At 42.0% G+C, this 23,370-nt stretch overlaps 1 protein-coding gene across 1 annotated transcript in view; it reads left to right on the top strand.

The window, feature by feature from the left end:
• Positions 1-446: 446 nt before the first annotated feature.
• Positions 447-23,370, top strand: part of PTCHD4 (patched domain containing 4) — a 52,930-nt gene continuing 30,006 nt past the window's right edge. The window contains exons 1-2 of the mRNA XM_080389244.1: positions 447-4,445; positions 4,994-23,370. The exon at positions 4,994-23,370 is cut by the window's right edge and continues 30,006 nt beyond it. Coding sequence (XP_080245370.1) covers positions 21,208-22,893 — 1,686 coding nt within the window. The 5' untranslated portion in view covers positions 447-4,445; positions 4,994-21,207 and the 3' untranslated portion in view covers positions 22,894-23,370. The remainder of the gene's footprint in view (positions 4,446-4,993) is intronic.

Raw genomic sequence — 23,370 nt, 5'->3', positions numbered from 1 at the left:
ACTACATGCTGCCTGATCAAGGGGAATCTGCTGACAAAGCCTTCTTACTCCAGCTACAGGAGGTATCGTTCTCACAGGCTCTTATGCTGCTGGGGGACTTCAACCACCCCAACATCTGCTGGAAAAGTGGCACAGTGAGAACTGAGGCCCATGTGAACCTCATGAGGTTTAACAAGCGCAGGGTCCTACACCTGGGTTAGGGCAATGCCTGGTATCAATACACACTGGGGATAAATGGATTGAGAGCAGCCCTGCCCGGAAGGATGTGGGGATACTGGTAGATGAGGAGCTGCGTGTGGCCTGGCAATGTGCACTCGCAGCCCAGGAAGCCAGTAGTATCCTGGGCTATGTCAAAAACAGCATGGCCAGCAGGTCAAGGGGGGTGATCCTTCCCCTCTGCTCTGCTCTGGTGAGACACCACCCCCCCAGCCACCCCCCCTACCCTGCAGTGCTGCATCCAGCTCTGGGCCCCTCAGTGCACAAAAGACACGGGCTTGTTGGAGCGAATCCAGAAGAGGGCCATAACAACAACCAGACAGTTGGAGCACCTCTCCTATGAGGAAAGGTTGAGAGAGTTGGGGTTGTTCAGCCTGGAGAAGAGAAGGCTCTGGGGAGACTTTATAGCAGCCTGCCATAGGGGCTGGCTTATAAGAAAGATGGGGGCAAAATTTTTAGCAAGGTGTGTTGTGATAGGACAAGGGGTAATGGTTTTAAACTAAAAAAGGGTAGATTTAGGGTAGGTATAAGGAAGAAATTTTTTATGATGAGGGTGGTGAAACACTGGAACAAGTAGCCCACAGAGATGGTAGATGCCCATCCCCGGAAATGTTCAAGGTCAGGTTGGATGGGGCTCTAAGCAACCTGATCTGGTTGAAGAAGACCCTGCCCATGGCAGGGGGGTTGGACTAGATGGCCTTTAAAGGTCCCTTCCAACCCGAGCTATTCTATGATTCCTCTGGTTACTGAGGGAGCTTGGAATGATTAGACACCTCAGACAAACATCTAAAGTTACACAGGAAAGAGAGATCAGCTGAAAGAGATCTGCTCGGAGTGTTTACATGGAATATATATCCTTGGGATGACCTTCAAGCTGCATCTATACTAGCAAAATCACAGTGCCAGAGGGCAGGCAGGGCAGGACAGCTGATCCTTTGTACAGTTGCAGAGTCCTTGGCATGCTTTTGGTCAGGGACAACTCCCATATTCCTAACCAATTATCAGACATTGATTGAGAGTTGGGAACTATTTAGAGACAGCCATTCAGTCTGAAAAGAGAGATTTAGTGTTAAGATTGACCTGATTGTGCAGCTGGCCTCCAGACCAGGGAATGATCCCTGATTTCATTTCTTCACCAGCACAGGCATAGTCATATTGAGTTCTCTATTCACTGTGGATTGTACTACCTATGGAAGCAGCTTGGAGGACTGAAGTAAGCTGGACTGCAAATAACGGGAAGTCTGAAAAGACCAGGTCAGAAACACTCCCACTTGGAAACATGTTCTGCTATGGAGCAGTTTGCAGGAAGAAGAGCTGATGACTACTGCACTGGGACGTCCCAGTATGAAGCACAGAAGAACAGCTTCACATCACTGCACACACAGATAACTGTGACTGTGCCCCCTGCACTTCTGGGTCAGCTTCACACCTTTCCACAATCCTCCTAACCCTCCCCAAGTACTTTCTCTTCTCTACCTTTTCCCATAGTACTCCAAAGTCTTCCTGAGTTCCTTAAACCCTGACACTAGAACACACCGAGCTCTTTCCCTTATCCCTTAAATTTTTCTTTGTACCATCAGCTTCAGACACATTCTTGTTTCTCATAAATACATTTTTCCAGAAACGTCATGATTTAATGCACTCTCCATTTCTCCTCTAAGGGCAGGACTCTTTCCAAAGAGAAAAGAGGGAGCAGAAATGAGGAGCCTAGGGGAGGAAAGCAAGCCAACCCTGACACTTCATTGTCAGGGGGCTGACCTATAACCACCACAACCTGTGCTGGTGACACAGGCTAGAGCTGACAACAGCTCTTCCAGAGCAAGGTCACCTCCAGCAGTAACTGTTTTCCTATGACGCTGCCAATGGCAGAAACAGCCGCAGCAGCAAAATCAGCCATGTGTTGTCTCCACCAGGTTGAATATGACCTTTTTAAATTGTTCGTTCCCAGAATCTCTCCCAAACATCTTGTTCCAAATCCTGTCTTTAGTCGACAGACCTCCTTCCCCTGTTTTCCTGTGGAATGGTGAGTGACCCATGGCAAATGTGGTTGGCTTAGAGAAGAGCACTGTGGCTGGCAGGTATGGGCACGCTGGCCAGTCAGCAGGTGTTTGGGAACAGAGGAAGCAAGAGAAAAGCTCCTTTCCTGCTTGCCCAGGAAGGAGGCACTGGGGAAACCCGTAGCCTCTACTCAGTGAGGTAAATCCCCATCATTGAGAACAGTACCCTATAAAACTAATAAACTTTTTATATGGGTTCGGTGAGGCATTACCAGCCAAAACTGTAGCAGCTGAGATGAAGCTGTTTGGTTTACTGCTTAACCATCATTCCGGGAAGAAAAATAACCAACCAAACAACAACATTAAAAGAAGGAGACCTCTTACATTCCGTAGACAACTTTTAAGACAGTAGAGTCGCTAATTAGAAAGAAGATAATTACTGCAATTTATCTAGAAGCATGAGAAGCACTTACAAAACAGTTAACTACCCAGAAAAATGTCCAATAAGGTAAAAGTTTTGCAGCAGAATTCACTATGAAATTGACTTTAAATTTCAGCGAGTGGCAAAGGGAAAGAGAAGGGAGAAAGAGAAAGTAATATTTGTGGCTCTTTTCTGCTCTCCTGGTAGTCTGGTTTCAGAACTGGGGGGCTTTCTTTGCAAACTAAGAGTGTAGAAAACCTCATTTTGCTCAGCTGAGGGTCAGGATTCTTACGCAGTCCCGGGACACCAGAAACTGGAGCTGTTAAGAGGAATCCTGGGTGCTGCTGCAAGTCCTGAGAAAACAAAACAGGGCTGCAGTAACGTGGTGCTAACACAGCAGAACTCTGTGTATAGTGAGAGCACAGCTACATGAAGCTTTCACCTACCCATTTAACAGGAAAATATATTGAATATTAATATGACATATGTAAAAATAAGTTTATATCTCAAAAGAGGTTTCAAAATGCAGATTATGTAGTAATTTTTTTATGGGTACACACTTGGTTACTTACTCCTTCTCTTGAAAAATACACTTTGGAAGACACGGGGTACATTTTACTAACCCCAGATAATGTTATTGTAAGAAAATTAATTTCAATACTCCTTGCTGTTACATTTTTAACTTTTTCCCTAGTGCTCTCATTTGTATTTAGCAATCTTTTAAGTTTGTACAATGCAGCTGGAGCCTTATGAATGCAAACACTATTATAGCAATCATTTATCAGCTTGAGAGATATAGGCTGAAACTAAGAATTTCTGGCTCAGCCTTGTAATGATAACTCATGACAATATATAAAATCACTTTTAGTTCTTTAAAACTGAAGGGAAACAGCAATTTGCGATGTCGTTGTTTGGATGAATGGTCAACATTCTCAGGCGCAATAATCTAAAATAAACTGATATATAGGTTCCTGTAGGAGGCAAACAATTTAAAAATATCTTTCTAAAACAAAACATAACTTTGCATCCTGTCCCACATTTAAATTGCAGTGATTTATACATGTAGTTTGTACATTTTATATTTATTGTTATTTGCCTTTCTGAGTAAATTCAATGTACTGAGAGCACATTGTGAAGTGCTACTCACAACGCTTTGCTGACAGAAAAGTAATAAAAAGAAGCATACCGTGAGATAAGTGATTCACTGAGAACCATCATCACCTTGCTTCTGGTGTAGATTATAATTTTCTTTCTTCTGAGTTTAGCAGGCAAAACACTCTTTTGATAAGAGATTAACAGGCTGCTGCTTTTCAGATTTTTTACACCTCTCAGTTAAATCTATCAAGCAATTCAGTGTGGCCTGTAGCCTGGGTTCAGGTTATCTCTGCCTTACTCCCATTGCAATGACTGACAACACAACGTTTTACAGTGTATCAAAAGCACTAAAACCAGAAGGGCTGAAGAAGCTTGATCCAGCAGCTTCCTCGTTCTCCCTTTTTCTTTAACAGCACTGGGCTTCTTATAAGGGGTAATCTCCTGTTCGTCAGACTTTTTAGAGAAGAAGGTTAGCTGAATCTGCACATCAGATGAAAAAAGAGGGAGAGATCATCTCCTGAGTTCTTATTACCATGAAAAACTGCTATTTTAATGGTCAGCAAAATAACGAATACACACAGTAAAGTTGAGTGGGAGTGATGGGCTCAGAACAGCCAAGGGTTTGAAGGTCCTAAAGCCGGCACTAGTGATATACTATTGTGTCAGTTATCCTATAAAGTAAGGCAAGCCCCTCTCCCTCCCAGTAGAGCTATAAGGTGACGTGCGGAATTAGACTCTATAACTCGAAAGTTATAAAGTAGGTATGTTTATTGCGTGCAGATGCATGGGGGATCGCTCCTCCACAAGCGTGCATACCCGAAGTGATGAACCATCTCACATTTATACAATGAAACAAATGAATATTCAGTTAACGCCTATACATATTCATTACCTAAACCCCGCTTCGTATGTTAATTAGCTTATCAGTCCGTTTCCTGGAATGTGGTGGTCTTGCAGGTTTGTAGGTGATTCATGTTCTTGTGACCATCCCATCTTATCCAGCAAGGAGACTTAGCACTCCCTCCCTCTAGATAGCATTGGAATATCTCTCATCCTTTTCTCATTCTTTTTTTAATAGCCCCTTTGTTAGAGGAAGAGGGGCAGGCGTCTCCTCAAAACTGTAGTTGTCTCCTCAGAGCTGTGTGCCTATGTGACCAGACACCGCACCCATGACTAGTCACCATACCCACATTCCTTGAGCAGACATATACAATCACAGTCGGTGTCCGTTGTCCCCATTTCACACTATTTCTCCATATCAAAGGTACCTTCAATTGATGTAGCCATCTCTATAAAAATATTATAAACTGAATTAGCATGTTGTGCTTTCTTCCATGTCCAAAAAGCGATAAAGACTGCCCCCACCCATGTTTATAGATATAAACATGAAAGTTAGGTGCCTCAACAGAACTAGAAAATTGATCTTTCATACGATCCTTGTGCGTGTGTGGTGGTAGAGCAGCATCACCCTTTGGCTAAAGCCTTTGCTAGAAAACAGAACCAGGCCAGGGCTCTGACTGTCTATATGGTATTAAATTGTCTGCATGCTCCCTGACATGCTTTTGCCCTGTCCATGGCACTTTCCCAAATAATTCCCAGGGGCAAATTAGGGTTTCGAGGTGGGCATTCTATTTTGGAAGCTAAAGGAGTAAAATAGCATAGTGACACTTACATAGCATCAGCTGCCCTCCATGACAGAAAATTAATACTAGAAATATTTAATTCATTAGAATGGATGCAGATTAAGAATCTCCAATGACCTCTGTCATCTGTCATCCCTCTGTAGAGAAAGCACTGCCTATCCAGCTGTCCTGGAGGTATTAGGAAAGTACACATTCAGACTAATTTCATGTTCAAAATTATTCACATCTGAAATTACAGATATTCAAAATAATAATGGGAAAAGGGTGGCCAGCCAGCTGGCTCACTGCTTCTGGTATCCTTAGCAAAAAGGATACCACCCCCTCCAAACCAGAAAGGTTTCTCATATTTATTTTTTTTTTTGAGACTATGGTGAGTTTAGCCAGCATAATAATTGAGTGAAAAGCTTAATTATACCCCTCTGGGACAGGCTGCTAAAGGTCAGGTTTCAGATACATTAATGAGCTGCTAAGTGCTGCTAACTGGGAAAGGCTTTTTTTAAGTCCTGCACAAGCCAGCCCACTCATATTTCTCATGCCAACACTGGGCATATCAGATGTCTGTGGGAGTTTTGCCATGAAAAGAAAATTCATCTTGGGCTTTATTTACAACCATTTCATCAGGTTTTATGAGAAGCAGCTTGAAGATGAGGCCGCGCACCACAAAACTGGGAAAGAGGTTGTTGCTCAAATTCAATCTCTTCACGGGGTCCTCTGGCCAGTGATCCAGGGGGATCAGAGCCACACAAGGAAGGAGGCAGTTGTTGTGGTAGCCCTGTCTCCTGAAAAGGTTGAAAAGCAGCAAGGAAAGCAGTCTAGGACTTGCAGAAAAAGATGTGCTATCTTCAAAATTTGGAAAGCAACATATTTTAGCAGGCGCCTATTAGTTTGCATTGCTTGCTTCTTCTGTGTCTTGGCCTAACACCCAAGGTATGAATCCCCAAAGTGTGACATATGCATATATTGGTTGATATCAGGCTTTAAGCATACAAATTGCCATACAATTCCTGTGTTACATGAGAACAGCAAGGCCTGGTCAATGCTGAGCTCTCATTGCTGAATCTTGGTGATATTTTAAAACTAGTTTTCTTTTTGCCTCAATTTCTCTGCCATAAAATTTGTGTAATACCCATAACAATCTCACAGAGGTCATGATATTCATTAATGCATGTAGTGCCTGTGGGGACTAACGCATGCGCTGCTGTGTCAACCCATGGCAAAATAATCAATTTGTAATCAGTGCTGTGTACAAATGGTGAAGGTAAATAGGATCTGAGACCATGCAGTGAAAGAGGCAAGTTTTGTATCAACACAAAGACAGGTTTGTAAATGGTGTTACTATAAGATTAAATTAGTAAAGTCAAAAACTTAAATGCCAGAATTAAGAGCTGGAAGAGTTGCACAGCTTTAATTCATTCTCCACGTGCATATGGACTTCAATGCGATCAGCCCCATGAATACATAGGGACATAAAAGCATTCAGACTGATTCAGGCTAAAGGGTTTATCTAGCTGAGCATCCTATCTCTGATAGTAGCCAATGGCAAGTGCTTTAAAAATGAGGATTTCAACAGGTCATGTGTAAAGTCATGCTTTCCCAAACACTCCCCCAGGCTCTAGCTGCTTCTTGGCTCACTGGCTTCCACCTCCAAATGTGTTGTCTGTGACTTTAATGACCCTTTCCATGCAGCTTTCCTCCACTAACATATGCAAGTCCTCCTAACTGCCTGAATGGTCCGTATTAGTGTCACAGGTTTTTGAACAATTTTGATAAGCCTAGCTGAGGGTCGTGGAGCAGCAAGCATAGCATCAATATGTTGCAGTTGTAATTTTTCAGTAGAGCTGCATAATGAAACGTAAGGAGCAGGCTTTTATTCCAGTCTTTTGGAGAAGTCCTTTCTTCTTTCTGGTTCATTTTGTTTTTCACTCTTTGTCTAATGAGATGAAACTTAGGTCCAAGGACAGGCTTTTGCCCATGCAGAGACCATTATAACCATTTGGCATCTTGGGTGAATGATTTCCTGCATTCACAGCATTCCCTGGCGCTGCTGTTTGATAAATGGTATGTATGTAACCTACTCACCCTGGATCTTCAACCTGTGATCCCCAGGATAAATTCACGGGGACAAGCTGGGAATATGGGAGAGGGCTGTTGCTCCCCCACGGCGGTACTGTGTGAGCAGCCACAGCTTGTGGATTGCAGCATAGGGCAGCAGCCACAGCGCTGCATCAGCTGCTTGGCAGCTGCCTGGGCCTTGCAGCCAGACGGGAGGATGCAGCCCCACCTGAGCGGTCCCACCAGTGGGATGAGCCGAGGCAGCGCTGTGGTGCTGCAGCGGGGCGCGGGCAGCCCAGCACTGCAGTGCGCTGAACGCCTCCTGCCCGAGCGCCGTCCGGGGCTTGGCAAGGGCAGCAGAGCAGCCTTCCTCCACCTTCTTATGCAATGCAGAACCTGGGCTTTTGGGGATGGGAAAGGAAGATTCAATACCTATTTTTCAAATTGCTGAGTCAGTCCCCCGTATTTCCTGCACTCCCAGCAAACAGAAGTGAAAGGCTAATGTTGTCTCCTGCTCTGCTTCCCCATTCCTTTTCAGAAGTAAACAAGTGTCAGCAAATCCTGCACTAACAAGACTGTTAAAAATATCACCCTGCCAGCAGATAAGTTCATTCCCTTTGGTCTGGAGCTATCTCCTCGCTGCAGAAAAGGGGTGTTTTTACATCAAGTAGGTTAGGTGGAAACCCCTAGTGGCCAAGTGAAAAGCAAGCATGCTATGCTCTGCACCACGGTGGCACTGGTTGGAGTAATTTCCAGATAGAAATTATCAGCGAAAGAATGGATTTGACCTGCATAATTGCTGAGATAGAAGTTAGCCCTGCTTTTGTCAGCTACAGCCTGGCCCTGGGGTAGCAATGGAAAATGAACTACTTCAGCCAAGATGCAGTACTCGTGCTCTTTAATGTATTACAAACCCGACAAACCGAGGTAACCACAGGACCAGATCTTCAACCAGTGTGAAATGATCGTGCCCCATTAGCATTTGGGGATGTATGAGAAATAGCCGCTATCAGACAGACTATATCCCTTGCAAAGGGAGATAAATCCCCACAAAGCTTTGTCCAGGAGAGTTTCCAGCTGTTCAAGCAAGGGGATGTCGGCTGGTCAGATGACTGACTTCACTGGGGAATGGGAAGGGGGAACTTTTTCCTGCATATTGCTTGTTACACTCTCGCATCCTGCAGATGAAACTTCAGACTGGGCAGACAAATGCATCTTGTCACTGAGAGGTAAAAGTGTGTCCCACTACTGAAAATGTTGTACACTTCCCTCATGGGTAACTCCAGAAACTTGTCCCATTTTCTTCAAATGCTCATGCACTCTTTTATTTTGCTCCAGCTTACAAATGCACCAGTAATTTTTCAGACATGTATTCTTTCACACCTTTTAGTTGCTTCTCCAACTATTTATCCTCTGCCAGAAAGTAGCAAATGACCAAACTTACCGTTTCTGTAATGATTCAAGTATAGATTATTTTTTCTGGATGCCAGGATCCACATTTGATCAAAGCATTTTCCTTTCTTGAGACTCACTAGTCCCTTATTCATCTGATTTTCTTTCAGATGTTACTGGATTATCAAATCCAGGTGATAAACAAACTGTTCTGATCAGTGTCACAAATCCATCCTACGCTTTTAGCATAAATGAATATATAATAAATTCATTAATAGCTTGATTTAAATTCATTCTCGTCTTCTATATGTCACTTAAACTCCTATCAATGAATAGCAATTTCCATATGTGCAATCCTTGTTTACAATGTTCATTAAAACGCTTAGATGAGAAACAGCAAAAAGCATTTTAATTCATTGCTAAGCACAGCAGAAAACTAAGCAGGATTCCAACATTATATACAATTTGCAAGCAGTATATGTTAGCTCAAACATAAATCTCACATAATGAGGTGTGCAGCCTGATGAGTAATCACATCCGTTGAAGCATTCTCCATGTTCAGCTCTGTTTCAATGCATTGCGGGCAGGGGAGGGGGGGGGAACTGCTATTTAATATTTCAGTTCCTTCTAACAAGAAGAAGAGGAGCTTCTAGGCATGAACATTGCAAGATTTGACCTTAAAATGAACTCTAGCAAACAAACCTTGAATACAAAGCGGTGTCACTACGGTTCGGTTAGAAATGTGTTTGTGTCTAGACTAGCAGGTCTTTGGCTCATCTCCAGTGCTCAACTGGGCTTCTACCCAGGGGTGCTATAAGTGAAGCTCTAGAAAGTCCATGTCAATATCAAGCTGGATAAGTTTCAAAATCAGACATGCCAAATTCATGCTAGAATTAATTATTCTTAATTCAAATCAAGATCAAGGTGTCATTATGCTGGTCTCTGTGCAAACAGGGGTAACTGTTTGCCTTGGAGAGTCTGCAAAATGAGAAACAGAAACTGATGAAAGATTGAGGATGTGCTGAAGGGATGTGTCATGTAAGTAAATGATGACTATGCAATTTAGCCTGGTTCCCATAATTGCTTGCTCATGTTCATGTCTGGGCTGCTGTATGTTGTTTGGGACAACATTTATTTTGAGGTGAACGGGAAAATGTAGAGTGAGGGAGCTGTCAAGGACAGTGGAGCTGGTTAGCTGAAGAGAGTACATAAAAGAAAGGAGACCAACAGAGCAAGTGAACTGTCGCTTTTCATCGATAATTCCAATAGACTGGCATTAATGTAATTTACAGATTGACGTTCCTTAGAATCTTGGAAGGAAAATTAACAGAGGGACTCTGCTATGACTGCTACATCGTTACACCATTTTCTTCTTCTGCAGGTGTGTGTTTCTATATAGACTTCTTTCTGCAATGGAAAGATTTATGAAAACAGGATGCAGACAGAAGATGGGATTAATCTCATGTAATTTGAGCAGTCCAAAAGTCAGGTTCCTTGGCTAAAAGTCCCAGTCCCTTTCTAGCATCTAGAATCCACCTCTCTCTAGGTGGAGAGAAGGGCGTTTCATTGGGAGAGTCATGCAGATAGGTTACCTTAGGCTAAAGTAGTCAATGTCTCCTGCTGTAGTGACTTCAGGGAGGTCAGCTGGCTGTGGTTGAAAAATTGGCAATATTTTATGGGAGCAGTGTTAGGCTGATTCTGAGCTCTTCTGAATTGCCATTATACAGCAAACACCAGACAGAATCAAATGTTTGCCTCTTTCCTCACTGCTTTTCAGCCTCAGATGCTGACAGGGTTGCTGTCTGCCAGGCTCCACCAAAACACCCATGAGGAGACTAACATTTTTATGTTTTGGTCTCATCAGTAATTCCCAGAATTATTTAAAAGGCTTTCAAAGTGTTTATGCGAGCAGAAATAAATGCAGCCACTTGGAGCACACATGAAGGCAACAGCCACAGTCTGTGTGTTTAACAGAAATGCCTCATGATGCACTACTTTTTTAACGGGGTTCACATTGTAATGGGGATACACCAAAACTTGAGGGCTGAAGGTCACTAATGTGTTCAGGCCTGCAAAGTGGCCATAGGCTGGCAGAAATATTTTTAATGAAATTGAAATATCTATTAAGCATAACTGACTTAGTTTATGGTACTTGTGATAGCTTTAAGTGTATTTGCTGTGCTTGTCCAAAGGGCTAAAATCTAGCAATACCAAAATCCCTTGTGTAGCACTGGAGATTTCCCTAAGGTCCTTGTCACTAAAAGCATGTGGTTCACCTGGCTGAGGTTTCATTGCACTTGTTAAACACTCCTGCTACAAAACCCAGCTCTGTAAATTAGCCAATTGATTATGATAGTGATCTGTTACTTAAAATAACCCACATACTTTTCAAGGTGAAACATCACAGCAGGGTGTAAACCCCTCTGTCAGCATGTCTGCATAAATCTGTTTCATGAAAAAAATGTGTATGCTGTGGCATCACAAGCAGAATGTACCTAGAAATGATTTAATTTTTCTGCTTAGATGCTTTTTAATGTCACAAAATGCTGTGTACCAAATGAGATAAAGAGTCATGTGTTTAATGAAAACAAAATTTCTGCAGGAGATTCATCAGCAGATTTTGGCTGGACTTTACATATTCCTTGCTGTAAGCTCTGTGACATTCAGAAGATGTAAATACTGTAATATCACTGACAATCCCTATGGCTCAAGGAAACTCCTCCCTTTGGACAAAGCTAGTCAGGAGTGCACAGCTTCCACAGTTAGACCCTCTATCCCCAAATCCTGAACCATCCCAGGAATCTTACTAGTAGGATGAGGTCCTACTTCACTTGCACTGAGGTTCAGGAGAAAAAGTAAACCACTGACCACTGTGAGAGTGATTTAGTCCCTCATCTGCCTCATCAGATGCCCTCAGTTACCCTAGTTACCACTAAAACAGCACAACAGCTCAGGGAAAACTAAATAAAGAAGAAATGGTCAATGATCCAGGTATGCAAACCATTTAATTACAGTCATTTTGCAGGTACCTAGAGAATATAAAATTAAAACCATTCTTTTCCTATCTATAATTTAAGTTAGTTTTAAAAAATATATTCTATCTTCCCTTCATCCTGAACCAAGGTGGGAAGCTGTACTCAGCCTTGTAGTCAAGGTCAACTTCTTACCCAGACGCATTTTGCTGAGATTTACCTTTACGGAACAGGATCTAGATTAAGGTACACATTTCCTTGTATATCCTAATGCTGCCCAAGGTATCACCACTCTTCAAATCTTCTTTGCCTTCTGCATCAAGGACGCCAAGGATTTACTAACTCTTCATAAAGAAGTAGTTTAATCATTCTATTGCTTCTTCTCTTCTGAGATGTGGATGGTCCTTGACGACAGTGATTAATTTGCTTAATCTCTATGCTTCATTTTTCTAAGTGTAAGCGGGGATACTAATACTAGTGATTAAGCAGAACAAATGCATCCTACATGGCACTGTTGGTGAGATGCAAAGTTCCTCCTCTGTCAAAAAGTGATTGTGTAAGCCTATCTAAAACAGGGTGTATTTTCAAATCAATAAACCTTAATAAGTTCAGTTTCATAAATTTTAAGGCCAGAAGAGAATATTAGATCACAGCCTCACTTTCTGAATACTGCAGGCTGTTAAGTTTCACCTAAATAAACTGTAGTGTGTTAAAACATTTAATTAGACAGAGAATAGGTCATGTCAATATGCTACTAATGGCCACGGTCCCTGTTATCATGGGGCATTGATTAGACAGAACAAGCACAGTTTTTCCAGGAGATAAATTGGCCTTTCTGGTGCTAAAGAAGAAAAAAAAATCTCCATGTGCTCTGTCTATTCCCAGGTGAACAAAAATGTGATTACCCCCTCAAGGAGTTATAGGTTGTTTTTATACATAAAATAATGGAAATGTTATTTCCACTAGATTCACAGCAAAGAATTTCAATGTAAAAATACACTTACTGCCCATCATTATGATTTAAAAGAAAGCTGACCTTGCATCCTCTTTATATGTTATAAGATCACAGATGTGGCTGTTAGTGAAAACTGAATATAGTACTTGGGTTTCTTAGTGCAGAAATGTTGAGTAAAGTCATGCTATGGCACTTGCTTCTAAGTTGTTGTTCTTCTTAATTGGAGATATAGCATAGACAACAAGGATAACATCACACTAAATGTTCGAACAGCAAACCCTCCTCTTTATATCTTGACCCAAAAAAGTACAGAGTCATGCTGGTCTTCCTTCCTAGAAAGTTCACAAACCCAGCAGTAGCCAGACCCTCCTTCCAGCAGCACCTAGCGACTTCAGCCTAGAGTCTCTGTGGACACTATGGTGAGTGATAAATGCAGAACAAATTCCTATCCCAAGAAGTTGATGGGTTGTGGCGGAAGCAACAGATAAACGCTGAACAGGCGTGCTTTGGTTAAGACAAAACAGAAGGCAGACTGGTTTTCTTTCATGCTTAAGTAATCTTAAGCATTTTCAGTCAAAGTTAGATACGATGGTACAAAAGTAAGAGACCTCAGGAATCTGCATAGGATCCACCTCACTGCACTAAGACAGGACTAACCTAGCACCTCCATTAACATTTATTAATATAACCTTTAGACTTGCAATAAATAAGACTTTATGACCTCCTTAGACAGTGTGTTCCAATATTTAATGAACCTTAGAGGAAAGCTTTGTTTTTTCTGATATCTAACCTAAATGGTTTTTTTCTGCAAATGAAACCAATGATTCCTTGTCCTTCTCCCAGTAGAAATGAGAAAGAATTGATTGCTGTCCTTTTCATAATAACTTTTTTCATGCTGAATGTTATTGAGCCCTCATTGGCATTCCAGTCTATATGGGGGAAAATGCCAACTCACTCAGCTTTTCTTTGTGCTTTTCATATTTCACAAACAGGCTATTGTTTGCTGCTTTAATTCCCCAAGGTGTTCACCCTAAGTTTTTCAATATATATTTTTTTATGTTTCTGTCCACAGCAGCAGGGTGGGGTGGGGGGTGGAACTATATGGTCTTTAAAGGTCCCTTCCAACCCAAATCATTCTAAGATTCTACAAAAATTTCAAAAAACCCCCAGTGCTACAGTTTATGCCTCCATCACACTAGAGTAAGCAAAACTGTTGCCTCCAAATTTTTATGTTATTACTGCTAATTCAGCTTTTTACATGTTGTAACAGAATATTTTTTACTTATTCCCTTTGAAGTTACCCATATCCTCTAAACAATCTTTTGTCTCACTTCTCCTTCATCCCTTATTCCTTATCATGCATTTCTTTAATTTGATTTCCTAACACAAAGTGTCTTGCATTTATCTTCATTAAATTTCATCTGATTGATTTCTGACCGCTTCTCCAAATTTAAAGTCTTGCTCTACGGAGGGCTTGAACTCCACAGTTTAGCCTCGCACACAAATTCCACAAGTGTCCATATCATTAATGGACAATATCAAAATGAACCAGATCCAAAGATGAACCTTTGATGCAACCTCTCTTAAAATGTCCCTATGAAAATTGATAGCTTATTGGAAACAACTCTATTATGTGCACACATTCAACCAGTTGAATACATATTCCCCACCCCACATTTTCCTCTAGCTAATATTCCCTTAATTTGCTTATCAGAATACTAAGTACAATAGAATTAAAAAACTTGCTAAATCCAGTAGAGATATTAAAAGCCTTACTGAGATAGATAGCCTGCTGCCTTCCCCTTCTTGCCATTAAGCTACTTACTTTTCAAAGCAAGAAATTAGATCAACTTGAGATTATTTGGTTTTGATCAATCTATATCAGATTTTTATGATCACCTTCCTATCCTTTCAGTGATGGTAAATGGATTGGCAATTACTTATTCTGTTATCTTTTGAGATAGGAACTAAGCTGATGGACATTGAATTCTGCAGGTTGTCTTCTCTCTTCTTATTGAAGGTAGAATCATTTAGGTTGGAAAAGACTTTTGAGATCATTAAGTCCAACCATTAAGTCAGCATTGCCAAGTCCATCACTAAACCATGTCTCTAAGTGCCACAGCTACATGTCTTTTAAATACCAACCACCTCCCTGGGCAGCCTGGTCCAGTGCTTGACAACCCTTGCAGTGAAGACATTTTTCATATTATCCAAACTAAACCTACACTGTTAAAATGTGAGGACATTTCCTCTTGTGCTATCACTTCTTACTTAGAGAAGAGACCAACCCCCTGCCTACAACCCCCTCTCAGGCAGCTGTAGAGAGCGATCAGGTCCCCCCTGAGCCTCCTCTTCCCCAGGCTGAACCCCCCCAGGTCCCTCAGCCGCCCCTCATCAGCCCTGTGCCCCAGCCCCTGCCCCAGCCCCCTGCCCGGCTCTGGACACGCTCCAGCCCCTCCACGTCCCCCTGCAGTGAGGGGCCCAAAGCTGAACACAGGGGTCCAGGGGCGGCCTCACCGGTGCCCAGCGCAGGGGGACGGGCACTGCCCTGCTCCTGATGGCCACACTCTTTCGCATACCAGCCAGGATGCTGATGGCCACCTGGGCCACCTGGGCACACTGCTGGCTCATGCCCAGCCGGCTGCTGACCAGCACCCCCAGGCCCTTTCCCACCAGGCACCTTCCCAGCCCCCTGCCCCAGCCTGTAGCGCTGCCTGGGGTTGCTGTGACCCAGGGGCAGGACCTGACACTGAACCTGGTTGAACCTCATACAGTTGGCTTCAGCCCATGGATCCAGCCTGCCCAGATCCCTCTGCAGAGCCTCCTGCCCTCCAGCAGATATACACTCCTGTCCAACTCGGTGTTGTCTGCAACCTGACTGAGGGTGCACTCAATCCCCTTGTTCAGATCATCAGTAAAGATATTACACAAGACTGGCCCCAGTGCTGAGCCCTGGGGAACACTGCCTGTGAAGACAGATACTGTGCTTTCTGTCTCCATTTTTCTTGGACCATCCCATCTACATTCATTCTCTGAGGTGACTGCTAGTAGTTCACAGATTGCTTTGCTTAGCTTTTAATTGATTCATTTCTCCAGACTCTTCCATATTATATCAGGTGAATAAACTTACCTGAATCAAGTGGTCTTTAATCTGTTATTTTACTCTTCTCATTTCTATCCCTATCCTTTTCAAACTTATTTTAAATACCTAGTCATAATTAACCTTTTATTTTGAAATTTGAGGCAGAAAAAGCATTATATATTTCCACCCTCTCTGCATCCTCCCTTATTTACTCTCCTAACCTCACATGTAATGGAATAATAATTTTGTGTCATCTCTTTTTTCTTAAATAGTCATAGGCCATTGCCTGTCTGGCAAATAAAAAATTGCTGTACTTCAGTCATGTCATGTTAGTACCAAGAGAAATTTGTCAGTTTTGACCCAGAGCCAAAGACCCTGTGAACCTTCACTGCACAGTGAACTTAACTCCACTGTCAATGTTGTCAGTGACATCAGTGATGAAGCTGAAGGAATAGAATTTTATAGAGTGACTGTGCTGTCTGAATCATCAGAAACGTCAGAACATGTTCAGAAAAAAAATAGACTTGTGTCCTATTTGGGAAAGGGGAATAGACCTTCTTATCTGGGAAGAATAACAGATGTTGACTGGAAAACTTGGTATGAGTAATGATGTGGGAAAACCAGTCAGGCAAATATTTCTTCTTGTGGCAGCAAGGAAATTACTGCACTCTATTCCCCAATTCCTGTATTTCTATGATAGAGCTGAAGTTATCTGTAAAAGCAGGCAGCAGTGGCAATTTTACGTTTGTATAACAATAATAATAGTAATCATAAGAAAGTCAGTGTCAATTTTCATCCTCAAAGAAGTTACAAACGTCAGTATTTTATTCCCTTAAGATACTACTTTTTTTTTTTTTTTTTATTAGGAAAAAAAAAAAGCCTACAGTTGAATTACAGTATTTTAATTTGCAGTATTAACACGTTTGTGCATACACATTAGTGTATATTCTTGGTTAGTCTTTGCATACCATGTTTCACAATAAACCCCCCTTCTGTTAGTCATTACATACCTACCCTAAGATAAACGCACCCAGGTACTCATCACTGAGAATGTGATATGCTAAAATAAATAGCAACAAAAACATGGTAAAGATGCAGCTGTGAACATAACCTTATAGGTGGGGAGACAAATGAGATAAACAGCAGATAAACAGGCCAAAGTTGGCCCTCTAGAAGCCCAAGGTAGCGGTTCTGCTGCCTCCTCTCCTTACTGCTCCAAGAATCCAAAACTCTGTCCTCTCATGATTACTATGCCCGAGACATCCTCCAACCCCTACACCACCCACCAGTCCATCCCTGTTTGCAAACAGCAAGACAAGTTTGCCTGTATAACAACAGCCTGTGAAACAATGGACCCATTTCAGTCACATCTAGAAGAGGAATAAAGATCTCAGAGACTACTCCAATCCCAGAAACTCAGTGAAAATTGATACCTGGAAAGAGGTAAAAATCCCAGATCAGTACCTCCCAGAGGAGGTAGAAGGCAGAACTTCAGCTATAGGACCACGGGAGAATGGTTTTAAACTGAAAGAAGGTAGATTTAGATTAGATATTAGGAAGGAATCCTTTGCTGTGAGGGTGGTGAGGCAACAGCACAGATTGCCCAGAGCAGCTGTGGATGCCCCATCCCTGGCAGGGCTCAAGGCCAGGCTGGATGGGTCTTTGAACAACCTGCTCTAGTGGAAGGTGTCCCTGCCCATGGCAGGGGGGTTGGAACCAGATGACCTTTAAGGTTCTTTCCAATCCAAGCCATTCTATATTTCTAGTCTTTATTTTATTGGCAACATTCAGATGGCAAATTAGCACATGCATCTTGGACAGCCACCAAGGGAACATGCACCTAACTGTAGATGTGTGGTCAAGGAGAGGTGCCTGCAGGGTGACGAGCACTGGTATTATTCAGATGGGAGATCCCAGGATCAAAGAACACATGTACGGAACAAGTTTTATTAAAGACACTGTTCATGCCAACAGATTCACATTTTAATTAGTTCAGCCATAAAGTTTTACTAACTGAGAGTCTGAAACAAAAAAAAAAAAAAAAAAAAAAAAAAAAAAGCAAGCCCTTCCTTCATTCAGCAAGTAGTAAAATTATAAAGCTCCTGGTAGCAGGAGGTGCATTCAGAAATGGATGAATAAAGGACCCTCAGTGCATGCAAACATGATGTCGCAAATGCAGCCTCTGGTTTTGGCAAGCCTTTTGACTAGAAGGCAAACACCTCAGAGGCTGAAATGGAAAATAATTACTCTATATGTGTCCTGTCTCCAACACCTTCCTCTTGAAAATCTATCCCTGCACTTTGTCAGGTCAACTAGATAGAGGTAGAGCAATTCTTAGTAGGACCCAATGTGGCTCCCATCATATTGTTAAAGGCAGAAGATAAAAGTTAGAGAGGAAAGATGTTCTCAAAGTCCCAGCTAGACACTAAATTAGTGCTTCCAATGTGAGGTCCGTAGACCAAGGATTCCCTTTGTCTTAGACCACACCAGGGTACCTGGGACAGTAAGTGGAAGAGAGGAAACTGAGGTGGAAAACAGCATCTCTGCTCAGTATGATCACTCTGTCCTCAATGGAAGAGGCTTGACGGGATGGGGAGATGGGAGGAATGCTACCAGCAATAGAAACAGAAACCCTGTGCTGCTACTCAACCCCTCAGCCTTCCTCATAAGAGAAGGGGGAAAAGCAAGTACAAGAGAAAGAAGAGGGGTGCCTAAAGTTGGAACAGAAGGGGCAAGAATGAGGTCAGGAGCTGGCTTGGAAAGAGAGGTGTTATGGAAATATGGCATTCAAACAAGTTTTAAGTTGTGAAGTCCTACATTAGAGACCTTTCTCAAAAATGTCTGGAAAAGAACCATCCAAAATCAATTAGTAGGTGGGGAGGGAGTGGTACAGACATCTGAGGGAGATCATTTTACTCGACTGTCCCCAAAAGAGAATGAAACACACTCACTGAGGTGCTGGAGTGTGTCCAGAGATGGGCAGCAGGTCTGGTGAGGGGTCTGGAGCACAAGTCTGATGAGGAGCAGCTGAGGGAACTGGGGGTGTTTAACCTGGGGAAGAGGAGGCTCGAGGGGGACCTTATCACTCCCCACAGCTCCCTGAGAGGATGTTGTAGCAAGGTGGGTGTTAGTCTCTTCTCCCAGATAACAAGTGACAGGACAAGAGGAAACATCTTCAAGTTGCACCAGGGGATGTTTAGATTGGAAATTAGCAAAAACATCTTCACTGAAAGGGTTGTCAAGCACTGGACCAGGCTGTCAAGCAAGGTGGTTTAGTCACCAACCCTGGAGGTATTTAAAAGACATGTAGCTGTGGTGCTTAGGGACGTGGTTTAGTGGTGGGCTTGGCAGTGCTGGGTTAATGGTTGGACTCAATGATCTTAACGGTCTTTTCTAACCTAAACTATTCTATGATTCCTATACCATTCAATTAAGCCCTACCAGGACATTGACACTGAAAGTGATGACCAGCTAACCTGGCCCACACCCTGCAGGGTACTTTACACATTTGCATTAAGCATAATATAGAACTGCATCCAAGTCACTGGATTCTGCAGCTTTATTCAGCCCAAGGAGCCAATTCTTCCTGCTCAATGTCCAAAAGTGTCAGTGTACAAGACAGCTGTGCCTTGAGAACTTGAATAGACTCACCCCAAATCTACCAGGGAATTTAAGGTCCCTCCTGAACCAAGACGCTGATTCATAGGAGAGCAGCATTTCCACACAGGTTTTTTGCTAACTGGAAGACTTCTATAATATTGTATGTTTACTTTTCACTGGGGACACCGATTTGCAGTAAAACAGGTAACATTCACAGAAATTGACACTTTATCCTGTAATTTTCCCTCTCCAGAATTGCTGTCAGGAGTCTGCTTTGGGCAACATAAGCAGCTGTATGAATCCAAATAATTTTAATCAAAAGACAAACTCAATAGAATTTTTGTTCACTGTTAGACACTTGATTATTTGCAAACATCCTGTTGTCATATTTCTGGTTTTGTTACAAGAAAATTACCTTCGTGCATGCTTTGTTGCATGTAATTCTCCTGCTGCAGAGAGCAAAGGCACACAGAGGCAGGAGCATCTGCAATCTGCTTCTGCTGTTTTCTCTGCTCAATAGTGTGTTTCCTTATATTGTCCAGAAGTTTTTCCCGGACTTGATCCAAAGTGCAGAGAAATTTCCACTTTCTCATCCAAACCCAAATATGCATTTTTAATTTTTGACTAATTTTTTTATTTGGAAGCCACATTCTTTTGGACATGTTTTATATTGTCAGATTTTATATTTCCCCCCAACTTCAAATACTCTAATGGGAAATAAAAGAATATGTGTATATATATATTTGACACGTTTATATCAATAAGTATACATAATACATAACTTTTACTTATTACACCTTTGCCAGTAAGATTAGCTTCAACTTTATAATTCTGTCCCAAAGTTTAATAGCTGTAGACTTCCTGGTCTGTGACTGTGATGAGTAAAATGAAAGTAAGATTATGAAGGTTTAATTTATTAAAAATCATACCCCTAAAATACTTCTCAGGGTGGAATGTAAAGTAAGGACCTGTAATGGAGCAGTGACCACATCTGACTTTTCTGAATGTCCTCTCGTGTGAGCTAAGGGAATTCCTTCTCACCAGGAGGAGATATGGCTAGCTGAGAGAGAGAAAGAGAGACAGGAGACAGAATAATGAAAAACCAATCCATATGTTTTCTAGACAATATGAACCAATGATTTAGCCAGTACTGGACTCTATCATTACCACCAGCATGCCGGCTTTCATATAGTGTGGAAACTTGTTTACTGTCACTGAGGAATTCCAATGTCACTCAGTGGGTAGAGAACCATCATACAAATTATTGTGGTTATTTGTACTTAATGGCAGTGCATTCTTTCCTTTGTTCAGCATGAAGAACCAATATGTCCCTTTCTTAGTCAGATCTACTAATTTCTCAAATAATGCCTTTATTTTGTACTCTCTGGAAGATAATGTTACTTGCTTTTGTAAATGTTTCAAACTGAATCCCTTAAACCTTGAAAGATGTAGTAGGATGCCACAAGGAATCTCAAGAACGAGCCCCAGACTTGAACTAAACTTCATGTTCTCCTTTGTCTTATATATGCAGTCTGTTTGGGAACTAACTCAATGAACATTAAAATCAATGAGTGTCTTTTAAAGGGTATTTCATCACTTAATTTCTGAGCACAGAGTTCCACAGTATCAGGCTGTTAATTTAAGCACCTGCATATGAATTCTGATATGTAGCTTTAGACGGACACTTCACAATTATCTGTTTGTTTAACTAGTGACAAAATTGTAACAAAACTTAGCTGACAAAATTTTTTGACTGCTGGAGGATGAAAAACCTGGAGGACGATGGCACCCCCTTTATACATGAACATGTATATACTTTGTTTTCTCATTTCAGGTCATGGAACAAAAGGAGTGTTTGAACTTCTTTCAGGATGGCGTCGAACCAGAGAGAATCTGCCATTCAAGGACAGAGTAGCAGATGCCTACTCAGATGTCATGGTCTCCTACACAATGACAAGCTCTTTGTATTTCATAGCCTTCGGCATGGGTGCAAGCCCTTTCACCAACATTGAAGCTGTAAAAGTCTTTTGCCAGAACATGTGTGTCTCCATCCTGTTGAACTACTTCTATATCTTCTCCTTCTTTGGCTCCTGTCTGGTCTTTGCTGGCCAGTTGGAGCAGAACCGTTACCACAGCATCTTCTGCTGTAAAATCCCTTCAGCAGAATACCTGGACCGGAAACCTGTGTGGTTCCAGACCATGATGAACGACGGCCATCAGCATACTTCTCATCATGAGACCAACCCGTACCAGCATCACTTTATCCAGCATTTCCTCCGAGAGCATTACAATGAGTGGATTACCAACATCTATGTCAAGCCATTTGTGGTGATACTGTATCTCATCTATGCTTCTTTCTCCTTTATGGGGTGCTTACAGATTAATGATGGAGCCAACATTATCAACCTTCTTGCCAGTGAGTCTCCAAGCGTCTCCTATGCCCTCATACAGCAAAAGTATTTCAGCAACTACAGCCCAGTGATAGGTTTCTACATTTACGAACCTCTAGAGTACTGGAATGGCACCGTGCAAGAAGACCTAAAAACACTAAGCCAGGGGTTCAATACAGTGTCCTGGATTGAACAGTATTACCAGTACCTTCGAGTGGGTAACATCAGTGCAACCAACAAAAGCGACTTTATCAGCATCCTCCAGAGCTCCTTTTTAAAAAAGCCAGAATTCCAGCACTTCAAAAATGACATCATTTTCTCCAAAGCTGGAGATGAGAACAACATAATTGCTTCTCGTTTGTACCTGGTTGCCAGGACTAGTGAAAACACACAGAGGGAAGCGGTAGAATTGTTGGAGAAGCTAAGGCCACTGTCTCTTATACAGAGCATCAAGTTCATAGTGTTCAATCCTACTTTTGTTTTCATGGACCACTATGGTTTATCAGTAACTATGCCTGTCCTGATTTCTGGTTTTGGCATCCTGCTGGTGTTAATACTGACCTTTTTCCTAGTTATCCATCCTCTGGGAAATTTCTGGTTAATTCTCAGTGTCACCTCAATAGAACTGGGTGTCCTTGGCTTGATGACCTTATGGAATGTAGACATGGATTGCATTTCTATACTGTGCCTTATCTACACTTTGAATTTTGCCATAGATCACTGTGCACCCCTGCTTTATACATTTGTACTAGCTACTGAGCACACCCGAACTCAGTGTATAAAGAATTCACTCCAAGAGCATGGGACAGCCATTTTGCAGAACGTTTCTTCTTTTCTTATTGGGTTGGTCCCCCTTCTCTTTGTGCCTTCAAACTTGACCTTCACACTGTTCAAATGCTTGCTGCTTGCCGGCAGTTGCACACTTCTGCACTGTTTTGTTATTTTGCCCGTCTTTCTAACCTTTTTCCCACCTTCCAAAAAGCACCACAAGAAAAAGAAACGAGCCAAAAGGAAGGAACGAGAAGAGATCGAATGCATAGAGATTCAGGAGAATCCTGATCATGTTACAGCAGTCTGAAAGGATTAGAAAAAAATAATAGTATATTCTCTTTTTAAAAAAGCGTTGCACAGAGATGCAGGGAAAATAGAGCAAAGATCTCAGCTGCTTGTGCTGGCCAGGTCTGACAAGGCAAAGGAAGATCAAGAAGGGGTATTCATGACACATCAAGGTGCAAACTTTTTTTAACAAAAATAATGAAAGTAAAAATAATCTCAAATGTTTCCTTTGAATCCTCATTCTCCACCAGGGAAGAGTCTGTTGGCCATTAAGTGTTCCTGAATCTCAAACTGTAGCTCTGATGGGTATTGCTTGATCTGTTGTATGTAGTACTGAAGCAAAGGTTACAAAGAGAGTTACCATTAAGTAAACAGTAGGGGGAAAGGCAGATTTGTTTGATAAAATTGTCCATGGGAAAAAAAAATCAAATGAGAAGAGGGAACGAGACCAAAAGAGATAAAAAATGCCATGGTATTTTTTTCTTATTTTCTTGATCAA

The sequence above is a fragment of the Falco punctatus genome, assembly GCF_963210335.1.
Source record: "Falco punctatus genome assembly, chromosome: 5".
In the NCBI taxonomy this organism is placed as follows: domain Eukaryota; kingdom Metazoa; phylum Chordata; class Aves; order Falconiformes; family Falconidae; genus Falco; species Falco punctatus.
The sequence above is the reverse complement of the archived record's forward strand: the minus strand, read 5'-3'. Positions and strand labels throughout refer to the sequence as shown.